Source organism: Natator depressus, chromosome 1, assembly GCF_965152275.1.
Source record: "Natator depressus isolate rNatDep1 chromosome 1, rNatDep2.hap1, whole genome shotgun sequence".
Taxonomy (NCBI): Eukaryota; Metazoa; Chordata; order Testudines; family Cheloniidae; genus Natator; species Natator depressus.
In genome coordinates, this window is record NC_134234.1 from 281,761,682 (window position 1) to 281,776,224 (window position 14,543).

The window sequence follows — 14,543 nt, forward strand, 5'->3', positions numbered from 1 at the left end:
ATATTTTTAGTAAAAGTCACAGACAGGTCACGGGCAATAATGAAAAATTAATGGAAACCCATGACCTGTCCCTGACTTTTACTAAAAATATCCATAACAAAATGGGGAGCCTGGGCATCTGTTGGTGGGCTGGGAGCTCCAGGGGCTTCCACCACCCATGGGGGCTGGGATCTCCTGGGTACCCCTCTGCTGGTGGTGCAGAGCTGCGGGGGTCCTCCTGTGCTGCCCGGAGCGGCCAGGATTGCCCCCACTGCCCAGGGCGGTCAGGAGCTGCGGGGGAGTCCGTGTGGGGGTTGGAAGCTGTGGGGGGCTCCTGCCACCTGGGGCGGCTGGTGTACCCTGCAGCTCCCTGCCTCCACAGGTGGCCGGTGTATCCCACAGCTCCCAGCTGGCGCTGGCTGAAGTCATGGAGGTCTTTGGAAGTCACGATTCCGTGACCAAATTGCAGCCTTCATAATAATGCCCTGCGGGTTTGAGAACTATGCCGTTTAAGAGGAACTAATTCTGTCCTGTTTTAAATCTGATTATTTTTTATATATCTTTGTATTCCCTAGGGATCCTCTAAAGATCTTCAGGCTTACACTTAACCAAATATGATTAGAAACATCAAACTTGATTATAAATTCACATGGAATCATGTAGAAATGGGAGTCCCCAAAACACGACGTGAAAGACTCCGTTGGCCACTTTCTAGAACCCTGTCCTGCACCTAATTTTCTCACAAACTTAAGTGAAACTATTTCGGCTCTCCTTTTCCATCAGAAAATACAGTTAAAATTTAGAAACATTACCAATATTTCAATAACCATAATTCTTTCTTAACTGTGTTTACTCCTTTTATTCCATTGCTCTTCATCTTCTGATTTTTATTTTCTTATTTTCCATATTATTATTATTTTATTATTTTTCCTTCTCAGCCAACTTCCTTACCCTCTGGCCTCTGTTCCCAGACTCTCACTAGCTGCCTCTCTTAATCTTTGTACTGTCTGTTTTTAGAAGGACCACAGAACATACTGTTTCCAGGCATGCAAACTGTGACTCCTTCATATGGAAGGGCGGGCCTCTGAGGCTCTGGATCTACATATCCCAGTATTCAATACTCCTTGCGTTTCTTCCCTGTCTGGTGCTGAAACCTTTGTGCATGTTGCATCTCCTTACTGCTGGTTGCCAGATCAGTGGGAATCTCTGCTGGGGCATGTAGTTTCAGAAAGCATACATTTGTGAGTTAAATCAAACTGGATAGCAAAGATGGGTTTCACTTAGAGTGATGTTGTCTTTGAATATTTGAATACAAATTGTAAAGTTAATAATAAAAAAAGGTAGAAACAGGGCATTGAGTAGTTCTGTGTGTCTTGTGTTCAGGTGTGTATACTCCTCTTTTGATCTGGTCTCACCTACCAAAGTTGAGATGTAAATTAGCATCTTGCCTGTTTTCTCACTTTGCTTTATGGTCATGATTTGAAATGCAATTCGGTAACTTGCCTATGTTTTTAGTTAGTTAATTAAAGCATAACATGACTTAGAGTTGTGTTTGGTAACTGGTTAAGTTATTGTTGCTATTCTTCTTTCTTGAATTTAAATGTATCTCTCTTCATTGCAGCTTCGTCTCCAGTGCAGCCTCCTTTCTTTGACTGTCTGATGGGATATTTTCCTCCTCCAACGCCACCAGTTTCCTTGCCTCTTCCACCTCAGGTTACAGTAAATAATTTCAATTAATTTATTAGTCTTTTAAATTTTTCAGTTTTAATATATATTTTAGTTCTGTGCCTTAAAGAAACACTGTCTTGGACCCCACATTTATGTTGCATTAAAATATGTGAGAATTTCCTAATAACTTCTAACAAGTCTGCATCCAGTAGTTCTTCCCAGGCCCTTTTGTGGTGCCATTGTGCCTCTGTATCTTTTTGCTGATCAATTGTTCCACCTCTGGTGTTGGGGTGACTGTACAGGAGACCCCCTTTTCCAGAGATCAACAAAACCAGACAATTCTTTCAATCTTTTCTGGGCTCAACTAGAACTCCAGCAGCAAAGAAGGTGGAAAGACAATCAGTTCCTTTTCCTCTTGCATCACTACTTTCAGGTGTGTAGCTGAAGGGTAGGGCAACCCAGTCCTCACTTCCCTCCTGTGCTCCGGTTCCCCGGCCCTATATACAAAATGTCTGTCCTCTCTAGCCTCAGTATTCCCCATCCAGGGACTAACACCTATTTTTGTTAGTGTTGTAGACCCCTTATCCACCCAGTACCAGTCTCAATTAGACTCTGGTTGCCTTCTTACCTAGGAATTTTCCAGAAGCCTGCTATTCTCTGTCTTCCCCCTTCCCACTGAACATTTGCAGCTTTCATATCCTTCTTTGTGCCTAGTTGGTGCTCCTTCTTGGGACTAAAATCTCTGAATTCCTAGCCTTAAAGGGAATTGTAATAGAGCTGAAGGGACAAACCTTCAAAAGGCCACTGTTTTAGCACTTATTGTTCTCGTTACCTACCTCCTTTTTTGTAAATAGGAGCAATTTAACTCCAGCCTTTGATGTCACTGTTTAAGTTGCCGCTATTTGAATTGTAATATCAAACCGTGACCTGATCAGTTTAGTTCATGTCCTTTGTGTCTTTTGGGATAATTTAGCAATGAAAGGTTTAGTTTAATTCTATTTGGTTTTCAGATTCTGTTTTTCTTTTTGTAATGCATTTCAGACCATACAGCCATTGAGCCAACTTTATGTGGAGGACGTTTCTTGTGTTTCTCTTGAGCCTCCTCCACCTCTCCCGCCTCTTCCACCTGAGGAACCTGAACAGCCACCCAAACCTCCATTTGCGGATGAGGAAGAAGAAGAAGAAATGCTGCTACGAGAAGAGCTACTCAAGTCTCTAGCTAACAAACGAGCTTTCAAATCAGAGGTAGTCCAGTAGTTTGTGAATATAGCCTCTAGATGGCAATCTTGAGCTAACTTTAAAGGTGACCTGCAAAGGGTGGAAAATATAGGTTTTTTGCTCCTTTATGGCTGTATAAAACAATCCTGAATGAATTTTAAACAAAATCTGCTTGGCTTACATTACAAATTACAGGTCTTGTCAAACCTGTTTTTGCTGGAGGACTGGTGGGATTATAACATTTCAAAGGACTAAAATTTGTACAGTTGAAGGGATTTTATTCACTGTTAAACTGTTTTATTTGCTTAATACCTATTTAACAAACTATTAGAAGGAAGTTCTTTTTGTTAAAGCTTCAAACACTACCTACCCTGTCATTTGAAGGCTGAGAGAGCTCTTGCTTCACTTCAGTCCTCCAGCAAATGAGAGATGGACAGGACTTGACATTTCTAGTATTTCTGAGGTAAAAAACAAACAAAACTTATCCCCACCGCTCCGTGTTTGTAACGAAAATTAAACTAAACTGCCTATATGACCTCATAAAAGAGGCCACAAACCTATTTCCTTTGCAGATCATCTGTAAACAAGAGCAGGACCATTCTTGCCTAGTACACTTTTTGGCATCACTATGTAACTACACAAGTGGTAGTAGTTTATATACCTTCGATCAGAAAATTGAAATATGTTCTGGTGGTATAGTGTCTCTGTTATAAAAATTTAGAGAGATGGCAGAGGCACTAACATGCTAATATTTTTCAATTGTTTTTCTTATAGAGCTGTACACCTTTTGAAACTCTTTTGATACAATATACTGTTTCCCCCTTGCCCCCCTGATTGGACTTTTTATTTCCTTATGTAGGAAACATCAAGTAATAGTGGTCCGCCTTCACCTCCAGTTCCAAATAATTCGCAGCCTGTGCCAAGAAGCAATCTATCAGCAGTCAGTATTAATACTGTATCCCAGCCTCGGGTACAGAACACAAAGTTTGTTAGAGTACCGCGACCTCCACGAGCAGTAATCACAGTAAGGAAATAACTTCAGTTTTCTTTTAGTAAGACCATCTTATGAACTAGTCTTAACTCATATGGTAAGTTAGAATTAAAGGATCTTCTTATGCATAAAGGCATGTTATTTCCCTTGAAAATAATTTTGTGTTAGAGCAGTGATTAGGAACCTGTGGCATGTTGGGCCATTCTCTTTCCCTTCATTGCAATGAAATATTTAATTCTCTGATACGTCTAAGAATTTATGGCTTTTCTGAGCTGGGAGAAGATACAGTGGCCCTTCTTAAATAACCTTTTAAAATGAGCTAAAGTTTTTCCCTTTTTAGATTGGGGCGGGGGGAAGAGAAAAGATGCATGAAGCAAGCAGCAAATGTTATTTCATATATTTTTAGCAGTCTAATGCAAAACGGTATAGCTGTCACTTAAACATTGTTTAAATTACCTTAGGTTACCTTTCACTAGGAATTCAGACACTGAAGATTATTACCCTTTCCCGCTTTTAGCGTTCAGCATCTTATCGATTCAAAGCACTGTATGAGCATTTGAGGCATGGTCAAAGTTCACTGAGTTTGTGAGACACTCTTTAAATACTGTCCTGTTATTTGGTTTGGTATAATCTTACACGAAGTTAAAGATGAAGGGAGGTGTTACAGGCAGAAGATGCTTGGATGTAGAAAATTTAAAAACCAAAACAGTGAAACCAGCATTTTTAAGATGGAGGGGAATTAATGAGGCATAAGATTAGCACTAAATGGTCGAGGTAGTTCTGTTCTGACAGTTGGTTTATCTGGTATTTAATTATCAGAGTCCAGCTAGATATTATATAGTGGTTTTTTAATCCTATTTTAATGGCTCTGAGACATGGGTTCAGATCACGTCAGCATCTGATTTGTGGTGTCCATGATCTCTCTGAAGCACCTTTGAAGTGTTTCACTGCCTACATATTGTTTTGTAAGGAGAAGGGAGGACAGTACGGATGAAAGATAGAAGAGGCCTGACTACACTGATGTCATTTTGGTCAGAATTTACGGGAGCTTCTTAGTCTTCTGATTATAACCTCTCGTGTGCATCACTCTCTTCGTTAGCTGTATTTACTTTAAAAAAAATCTTATGATATCCCACTCTTTCAGATAACTTCAGCAGGGACAAGGTCATATTTCCCCCTCTTCTAGCATCTCCTTAACGCTCTGTGTCCGCTGCCTACTTCTAACCTAATTTCAAACAATACAAGAGTAATTTGAGATACAAAGGACCTCTGGCCTTTGTGGCACATTATACATGTGATAATCAGTTGGCAGTTGCATGTATTCTGTAAACTGTTCTTTTGGTAATTTTTTATGTAAATCTCATCTGAATCACTTTGTCAACTATTTTGAAAGAGTTCTTTGTCCTATTGTCTTGAATTTCTCCTGGGTCAGATTTAATTCAACTGTTATGGTACAGAAACACAAAGAAAAATTGTACTAGTTAATGGGAGATGAATGCCAGTATTTAGCCTTTTTAATTGCAAGATAGCTTTTATCAGCTGTGATGATGGGCAGTTTTTAAAGGGTTGAGCAAGTCCTGATAAGTTTTTCTGTATACTCTAGTTAATGATTATTAGCTTAGTTATTTTTTACACTAATTAATTTAAAAATGATGGACGATATGTTTGTATATGCTTCAGCCTTGCTCATTTTTTTAACAACTTTTCATTTTGCATAGCCATTCTAATCAAGTGTTTTTTGAGTTTTGAATCAACATAGTGATAGAAAAATCACTCCATTTTCAGGCTTGTTAAAAGCCATTGCTTATTGTGAATGTGGTGGCTTAAGGTCTAGAACAGGAACATTTTCCTGTGTGTATTAAAGGAGGTGTGGCCAGTTTAAGGCCTCATCTGCTCTTAAAACTTACACTGGCATAGCTATGTCAGTCAGAGTGTGGGGAAAAAAATACATACCCTAGCGACATAACTATGCTGACAAAACCCCCAGTGTAGCTGGAGCTATGCTGGCGAAGAATAGCTCATGTCAGTCAGGGAGGTGGTGGTCCTACATCAGCAGAAAAACTCCTTCTGTTGGCGTACGCTATGGCTACAATAGGAGGCTATGCCTGCATGGCATCTCCTAATAGTGTAGGTGTAGTGTATATGGGATAGATGCTCTGTAGTGTGTAGACAGCTGTAGGTACCTACAGCAGATCACTTGCATAACTTCTTCTCTCCCTTCTACCCACAATAACTGTCAATTCTCATCACTCTTAGGGCCTTTTTTTTTTTTTAAATTGTTTGTCTTGTGGTATTCAGGGTTTTTTAAATTATTCTTTGAGTTCCTGAAATCATGAGACTGTGTTTTCTTTTTAAAAAGTAAGCTTCTGGCCCTCCTGGTTGCAGAGAAAAGTTTGAAAATGTGTACAGTCTGTACCCTGAAGGCTCAAAACACAAAAGAATGTTACAAGGAACTAAACGTATGATTTAAAAATAATAATCCTAAATCATGATTTTTTGTGTATGCCTGACTAATGGTTTTTGAATGATTGTGGTTGGCAACGCTGCACCATGTTCTGGAACAATGTGTATATGATCCTAACATTACTACTGGGAGTGGTGGTGAAGGGAGAAGACAAACCGCTAATTTGTTCCACGCAACTGCAGCCCTGGAAGACTATATAAGATCACACTCCTCCCTATGCATGTTTCCACTTGCATTGAGAAGAATAGTAGAGTAAAAGTGACAAAATTAATGTCTTTTTCTTAGCTGTTCAAATTCATGTTCTTGCAGAAGTGGTATATGTAGGAAAGTGTAGTAATACAGGCTTCTTATTTGGGATTTGTAACATATTGAAGGGACACTGCCCTGAGGTAGAGGGTAAACATTACTCTGTAGCTGTATGGCCTTGAATGAAATTTAATCATGCCTGTGTTAGGAGGAAGGGAGAGAATCAGCTGGAGAATGGAGGGTGAAGTTGCCTAGAACTGTACATGCGAAAATCTATCATTATTTGATCTACTCAGTCTTGAGTACCTATTCTGAGTATGTGGGACTGGGACTAGAAAGATCACTGCATAGTATTAGCACAGACTTCCTTTGTGGCTTGCTGTTTTCTCTGCCTCCATTCTCGATTTGTAAAATTAAGATACTTTCCTACTTCACATGACTGTTGTGAGAATAAATCCTTTAAATGAGGCATTTGGAAGTTCTGGTAATGGGAGCTGCATATATATGTACATAAAATACTAGAACTGATCCAGAATATAATTGGAGCAGGGTTAAAAGTGTTCACATAAAGCCTATGTTATAATGCATCACGGTTTTGCTTCTTTTGCCAGTAGGTATAAAAATAAGTACTTTGTCTCTGCAGCTTCCCAAGCATAAGTCAGTAGTGGTGACACTCAACGATTCAGATGATAGTGAATCTGATGGAGAGCCATCTAACTCTACTAATAGTGTATTTGGAGGACTAGAATCCATGATCAAAGAAGCAAGAAGAACTGCAGAGGTAAATGGTATATCTATTTATACAGCTTAATTTTAGCACTTTTTAACCTCAGAATTCACAGCAAACCTTCCAGCAAGGGTCTAGAGATACAGGCATGTGTCAGAAACAGAAGAATATTGAGTGTGTTTCTATGGTACTGTGCCTGGGCTAGTAATTGTCCATTGTGTTGCAAGAATGATGTACACTTGCTTTTGTTTTAGTTAAAAATAACCTCAGGATAAAACTTGAAGGTGTACTAATATGCTTCATTGAAAAATAAAACCCAAACACAGAACTCTAGCTTGTGGCAGGTAAGAAAAGGGGCTGCTAATTGACTATATTTGGCTTTAAAAACCTTGTACTCACTGTGTAATTTGTTAATGACTACATCTTAAAGCTTTAAACTTAAAGAAAAATGTAATTGCCCCTTAAATATAGTATGGCTTCTGCAAACATTTGCATTTAATTTGGTGTGTGGGAGGTGTAATATTGGCATATTTTGATTAAGCTCTCTTCTTATAACAGGCCTCAAAACCCAAAGCACCTCCAAAATCAGAAAAAGAAAATGATCCTATGAGAACCCCAGAGGCCTTACCAGAAGATAAGAAGATTGAATATCGACTCTTAAAAGAAGAGATTGCCAGGTGCGTTGGCATTTCAGTGTAATAGCACAGCTTTTGAAGAACCTATATTTTGCTTTTAAGCCATACCAGTAACCAGTCCTTTTAATTTTGACAAAAAGATGTTGAATTAAAGATCAGTAGAATTAATCTGAAGTGCTTCCTTAGACTGTAAAAATAAATTGGCTTTTTTTTAGATTCTTTTTAGTAAGATTATTCAGTATATGGACTGCTTGGAAACAGTTCCAGCTACAAAAATCTACCTCTTACTTGAAATATAGCCATATTACTTTCTGTAAAGCACTGCTCCTTTTTTGTGTTCTGGGAGTATATGCTGTCAGAAGACATAATGTGTAGCTAGTTGCAATTGCTGGATATTCCATGTGTTTTGTTTTTTAATATGTCTGTTTTAGTCGAGAGAAGCAGCGCTTAATTAAATCTGATCCACTGAAGAACGGTTCATCTCCTGCAAACTCTGATGGTGAAGTCGATGGGGTTGGTAGAATAGCAATAGTTACAAAACAAGTTACAGAAGCAGAAGCAAAACTTAAGAAGCACAAGTAAGTTCTTCAGCATGATGTAAACCACACTGAGCTTGTTTAGGGGGGATGAAAAGTGAAAATATTCATGAATATGTAACTTCAATACAATAGGGCTAGATTATCCACTGCTTTGCACCTTATGTTGTCACTTCCTGCTTTACAAAATGAGTGTGTTGTAATGCCACCATCACAGTACTCCACAGCCCTCTTTCCCGCTCTCCGATCTTTGTGGTTTGAAACTTTGGTTCTAGGCCCCCAACTGAATTGCTCTGGATTTAGTGTCCAGTTGTACACAAGTACTATTTTTCTCTTCCTCTGCCCTTCCTGCCAGGTCTAAGTGCTGCTCTTTTTGAAGCAGCAGCTTCTTGTCTTGAGGCAACCTCTGTTCTGCATCTTCTTGAGACAACCTCTGTTCTGCATGTTCTTGCCCTCCGCTAAAGTATAAAACTACCTGAGAAGAGGGCTCAGCTGCGGAAATGGGAGCAGAATTTTTGGTGCCCTTAAATACCTAAAGCTATCAACAAAATATTTTTAAGATTTGCCATTTTCTCATCGGACTACCATATTTAAAGTGATGTCATTGACTAAATCTGCCCATTCAGTATATCTGTTGTAGATTACCCAGCTGTATTGCCCATGCTTGCCTGTCTCATGGGATGTTATATACTTAATGTTTGTTTGCAGAATAGTTTGAGTTAATTTAATGAAAGGTACTATGAAAGTGGTTGGTTGGCTGTTGCTACAAATTAAGAAGTTTGGGATTCAAAGTGGTAATTTGTAATTCTGTGCCATTTTGGTCCTTGGTAAAATGTGTTGTTTAAACCAACTTTTTAATTTTTAGACTTCTGTTAATGAAGGATGAATCTGTTTTGAAACATCTCCTGCAGCAAGAAGCAAAGAAGAGAGAATCTGTTCGAATTGCTGAAAATAAGATTGCCAAACTTGCTGAGCAACTGCAAGCAACTGAAAAGATTTTGGATGTTAATAGGGTGTTTTTGAAGAAGCTTCAGGAACAAGTAGGTTTGAACTTTTTGTCAGGAAAAAAAAATTGTTCAATTTATTTTCTATCACTATGTGAACTTTCATATTTTTGGAGTTGTGTAAATTCAGTTCTTGGAAGTATGTGGCTTTATTTGTACTGTGCAACATATTAATTCATTTAGCTGTGTCTAAATTTTGTCAAATCAAACTTTTTATTGGTAGAAAGTGCATGTTTTCTTGAAGTGCTAAAATATTTTTTTCTCTTTTCAGATTCACAAAGTTCAGCAACGAGTTACAGTGAAGAAAGCTCTGGCGTTAAAATATGGAGAAGAGCTTGCTCGAGCAAAAGCAGTGGCAAGTAAAGAAATTGGAAAACGAAAACTGGAACAAGATCACCTTGGAGTAAGTCAGTCACATAAACTTGCACCATTCTTTAGTCAAAAAGCAGTAATAACTTTGTTTAGCTAACTTCAGTTCAGAATCTTCAAATAGAAGTGTAAGTGGAAAAGTATTTTAAAAGGTGAACTGTGAAGAAAAAACAAGTTTTTTTCCATGTACATCTCCTATGTTGTAATATAGAAGCTCTCTGAAAGTTTGTTCCAAAAGTCTTTTCTGTTGGATTTTTACATTAGAAGTGTTAGGGTTTTACTTCCATCTCTTTGCTGGAGAAAACGAATAGTACTGTAATAAGATTCTGGCCTGAGCTATTTGGGGAAGGATTCCTGCATGTTGGTGACATCACTATTCAGCTCCTTCAAAGATTTTGCCCAAGCTGTCCAGCTGAGACAAGTAAGTGAGGATCTGATATTACTAATCTGAAAAACAAGCTGAAGAAGGCAATTTGGAAGAAAAACAAAGCTCTGAGACAATTTGAGACAGTTTTTTGTAAGTTATATTTTTTCTTTGTTTTCCCTTTTTTATATGTATTTGCTTTGCATTTTATGCTTAAACTTTGGTAACCCAAATTTGTGTGTTAAAGATTTATAGAGTGGTATAGACTAATTTAATAGAAAAACCAGCAAACATTCCAGTGGAATTGTGGCAAATTATGTTGTGGTTTTCCTGCTGTTTTGTTTACATTTTCAGGCAAGAGTTTAAAATATGTACTTCTAAACTGAGTCAAATGTTTTACCCTGTTTCATTACCCTCTTATCAATATTTCAGTAAATACAAAGAGATATTAAGGGATTTTTTTTTCTTTGTAGCCAAGCAAAATGTTGAAATTGGATCATTCCCCTGCATCAAGTCCAAAAAAACATTCAGCAGAATTGATTGCATTGGAGAAGAAACGACTACAGCAACTGGAGTATGAGTATGCTCTAAAGATTCAGAAACTTAAAGAGGCCCGTGCACTTCAAACCAGGGAACAACCGAATATTACTCCAAATGCAGAAGAGGAATCTGAATTTGTATTACCTCAGCCATCACTTCATGACCTTACACAAGACAAACTGACCCTAGACAGTGAAGAAAACTATTTTGATGATGAAATTTTGTCTAACTCAAACAGAGAACGAAGGAGATCTTTCAGAGAATCCAGTTCTTTTACTAAACCGAATCTTAAGCACATGGACACCCCCAAACAAGAAATAAACAAACTTTCTAAAAAAGCAGTGGAGGAACCTGAACTTTTTCTTGGGTTGAATATTGATGAACTGAAAAAACTTTATGCTAAAGCTGACAGCTTGAAAGAACTGCTTATAAAAAGTACTGCCGTTATGACTTCTAAGAAAGAGTTTTTATGTGGTCAGGTAAACTTGTGCCTCAACTCCTTTTTTTTAATACTTAACTTGTAAGTACATTATGATGATTTGTTTTTTTATGAAGACTAGGTTTTTGCTGTATTATAATTCTTTAAATGTATATTTGTTTCCTAGGAAATTTTGGTAGATATGGATATTGTTACGGCACAAAGTAAACAAACTGAAGTGAGACCATTTCCATTTGGGCCATATCATAGTCCCCTTCTAGTTTTTAAATCCTACAGGTATGAAGATTATACTAACTGTGTGTGTGTGGCTTCTTTGTGTATGGAATATTTTAATTGCTTTCAGTGCTGTCTCTTTTTATTTCTTCTTACAAGTTGTCTAATGCCAAAGGTAAGTTTGGCTTAAGAACAGCTTTTGTAACCTTAGCTTGGGATTCCATTCTTTGGAAGATTTGACATTTTAAAGTTCTGTGTGGTATGATAAACATTTAAGCATGATACGTAAAACCTAACTTTCTTAAACCAAACGTTGTCTTAAAATTATTTTTCTGCTTCAAAGAAACAGGAAACTTATCTCTAGAGACTTAATTATGTCTTCATTCATTACCTATAGGGCCCCATTTTGGAGCAGCAAGATGGACCTAAAGTCTATGGCGCTTCAGTTCCATAAATTGAATTCTGTGCTAGATTTAAGCAGATTCTAAAATCTGGATGATTATATTGAATTACATGCAAAAATTTAACACCAGCAGTGCAGTACTCCTTGTATTTGTTTTATATTAGCTCTTATATTACACTACCCCTAAATTTACAATGTGCTCTAGATTTTTGTATTGCAGCATTGTAATACAGTGGGAAGGCAGAAGCTGAAGGATAACATTCTTAAAGGAGCAGCTTTGCTATGCTTTTAATATAGTACAGACTGTGGTGATTCCCTTACCGTACTAGAAATTGACAAACTTAAAACACTGTAATAGTTTAGCATCAAATTTTATAGTAAAGGAAAAACCACCAAAAAACATCTGGCTAATAAGACTCAGCTCATACTGAGTTTCTGTGCACCTGTTCTGGAGGCTCTCTGATATTGAGCTTTTAGTACTATGGCTTCTGAGGTTATTTAATCCCCAGCAATCTGCTTTACAGCTCTGCTTGATGCCAGTTAAGTAAGTGAAAGAGCACAGGTCTCTCAGGTTCGCATTAGATCTTAACTCTAATATGTAACTCTCCCTGCAGTGTGTGCATTAATTCCCCATGTGCATGTAATGAGGCTTGGTGAATGAAGGGAGAGCAGGATATTGGAATAGAAACCTGTGCGGACTGAGAGAACTGTGCTGTGTTGCCTTTAGTAGGTCAGCTTGTACTCCAGTCAGCCTTTCAGAAATGCAAGATACTTCTGGAAGCAAAATACACTTCCTTTTTATTTCTTTATATTTAAAACTGCTTTTCTGTTTGTCTACCAGGGATTCACATCATATTTTTTTTTTCTTTAGGTTTAGCCCCTATTTTCGAACCAAGGAAAAGCTTTACCTCAGTTCAGTATCCTACAGCAATATGATTGAGCCAAAACAGTGTTTCTGCCGTTTTGATTTAACAGGCACGTGTAATGATGATGATTGTCAGTGGTGAGTCCCTTTCAGTCTTATTCATTTGTCCCAAATCTCTGTTGCAGAGGTTACTGCTGCCAAGAGATGAAAATAGACATGTCTGATTCTTAACAAGGTCTGTGTGCATGATGTGCTATAGCCTTCCATTAAAAACTTGCCTGTGTAAGTTCACTTGGCAGGAAGAAAATCAGTGTGCCAATTCCAGACCTGGAGGGAGAGCTCTTATGTCTAAACTTGGAAAAAGAAGGATTGCTTGAGTTTTTTGTTCACCATTATGTCAGATCCTGCGGGGTGTCCTTTAGGCTCTTTTTGTATCCAGATGGGAACTCTCTTGTATCGTAATTACAGCAGGGTCTTTTATTACCTGATGTAACAGTGGATGAGGAAACATACTATTTAGCACACTATAAATAAATTAGTAACATCTATAGCATGGTGTATTATGGAATTATTTAATAAAAGATCCTATTGTAATGCAAGAGATCAGTTTAAAACTGCTTTGGAAGAACTGCATTAAAATCTGTATACTTTGAAGCCACATCATTAAATGGTGTTTACGGTTATATTAACAATAGCCTGTTCATTTGGAGTTTCATTAGCTAGCTGTTGCTTGCCTACCATGCCTCTTGAGCCATTGGAACCTCTCAAATGATGATGAGATTGATCTAACTTTAAAAAAAAAAAGAGGGGGGGAAAAAAAAGGAAGTAGTGTATTGATTCACTGACTCTGGGTATATAATCTGTAATCAAGAGCAACTGGATTATTTCTGAGAGGAATTCTACCAATACACAAGTGCATGAGACTCCCAACTCCTGTTATCTTTTGGAGGAATATCATATGAACAAACCTACTATTTTATGTTAAGATTATTCTCCTTTACTAGAAGTAGTGTACATCTATTCCTTGTACAGGGTGGTGAGACTATACGCAGGATACCTAAACTGGTCTACACAAACATACACTGAACTAACAAAATCAGTTTTAATTGGCACCTTTTTTACTTCAGTGCAAGTGTGTGTTTTGAAGTGCGGTCCACACATAGACTTGTACTGAAATAACAAAAGGGGTGAATTAAAACTGTTAGTTATTTTATTGCAAGTTTGTGTTTAGACAATGCCTAAAAGCATACTTGTTCATTAGTAGACATTTCAGAGCACCTTAAACATTGTGCTTCATAGACATCTTTTCACTTCAATTTTTTGTTGGTTTCTCTGCTTTAGTAGGGCTTAAGTAACACTTGCTGATTTGTGGCCCTGATGTTAAATCTTTACTTTGGTGATATTTTGTTGTCTGAGAACCCTTTCTTAGTCTAACTTTTTTTCTCTTTTTAGGCAGCACATGAAAGATTGCACTGTTAACCGAAAGCAACTGTTTCAGGACATTCTTTCTTATAATTTAGCTTTGATTGGCTGTTCAGAAAAAAGCACTGATGAGGAGATCAGCATTGCAACAGGTTTTTAAATTTGTTTCCTACTGAATGTAAAACTGGGAATTTTTTTTTTCCAAAGGGTAGCTTTTATTTTCATTAGAAGTTCTAGAATTAAAGAATCATTACAGTCTTTCTAGTGGTCATTCTATACATTGTAAAATATTTTTGTATGGAAAAGTGGAAAGCCATTTTTGAGTCAGTCAGTCCATAGTAAATTTCTCAGTAGTAGACAGTAACTCCTGTATTCAGGAAAAATTCCTTCTTTATTCAGGAGAAAATTCTCCCTAATTTCACTGGGCATTTCATTCAAACAAGAAATGAAGGAGACAAGA

General features: G+C 37.6%; 1 protein-coding gene across 2 annotated transcripts in view; it reads left to right on the forward strand.

Annotated features, from left to right (window-relative positions):
• ZFC3H1 (zinc finger C3H1-type containing) overlaps positions 1-14,543 on the forward strand; it is a 58,129-nt gene that overhangs the window by 19,026 nt on the left and 24,560 nt on the right. The window contains exons 8-19 of one of the 2 annotated variants that reach the window (XM_074942042.1): positions 1,601-1,692; positions 2,689-2,892; positions 3,725-3,889; positions 7,210-7,347; positions 7,852-7,970; positions 8,360-8,506; positions 9,330-9,504; positions 9,740-9,871; positions 10,675-11,220; positions 11,347-11,456; positions 12,668-12,799; positions 14,114-14,235. In XM_074942042.1, coding sequence (XP_074798143.1) covers positions 1,601-1,692; positions 2,689-2,892; positions 3,725-3,889; positions 7,210-7,347; positions 7,852-7,970; positions 8,360-8,506; positions 9,330-9,504; positions 9,740-9,871; positions 10,675-11,220; positions 11,347-11,456; positions 12,668-12,799; positions 14,114-14,235 — 2,082 coding nt within the window. Of the gene's footprint in view, positions 1-1,600; positions 1,699-2,688; positions 2,893-3,724; positions 3,890-7,209; positions 7,348-7,851; positions 7,971-8,359; positions 8,507-9,329; positions 9,505-9,739; positions 9,872-10,674; positions 11,221-11,346; positions 11,457-12,667; positions 12,800-14,113; positions 14,236-14,543 lie in introns of both variants that reach the window. The other variant, XM_074942043.1, reaches the window with a different exon arrangement.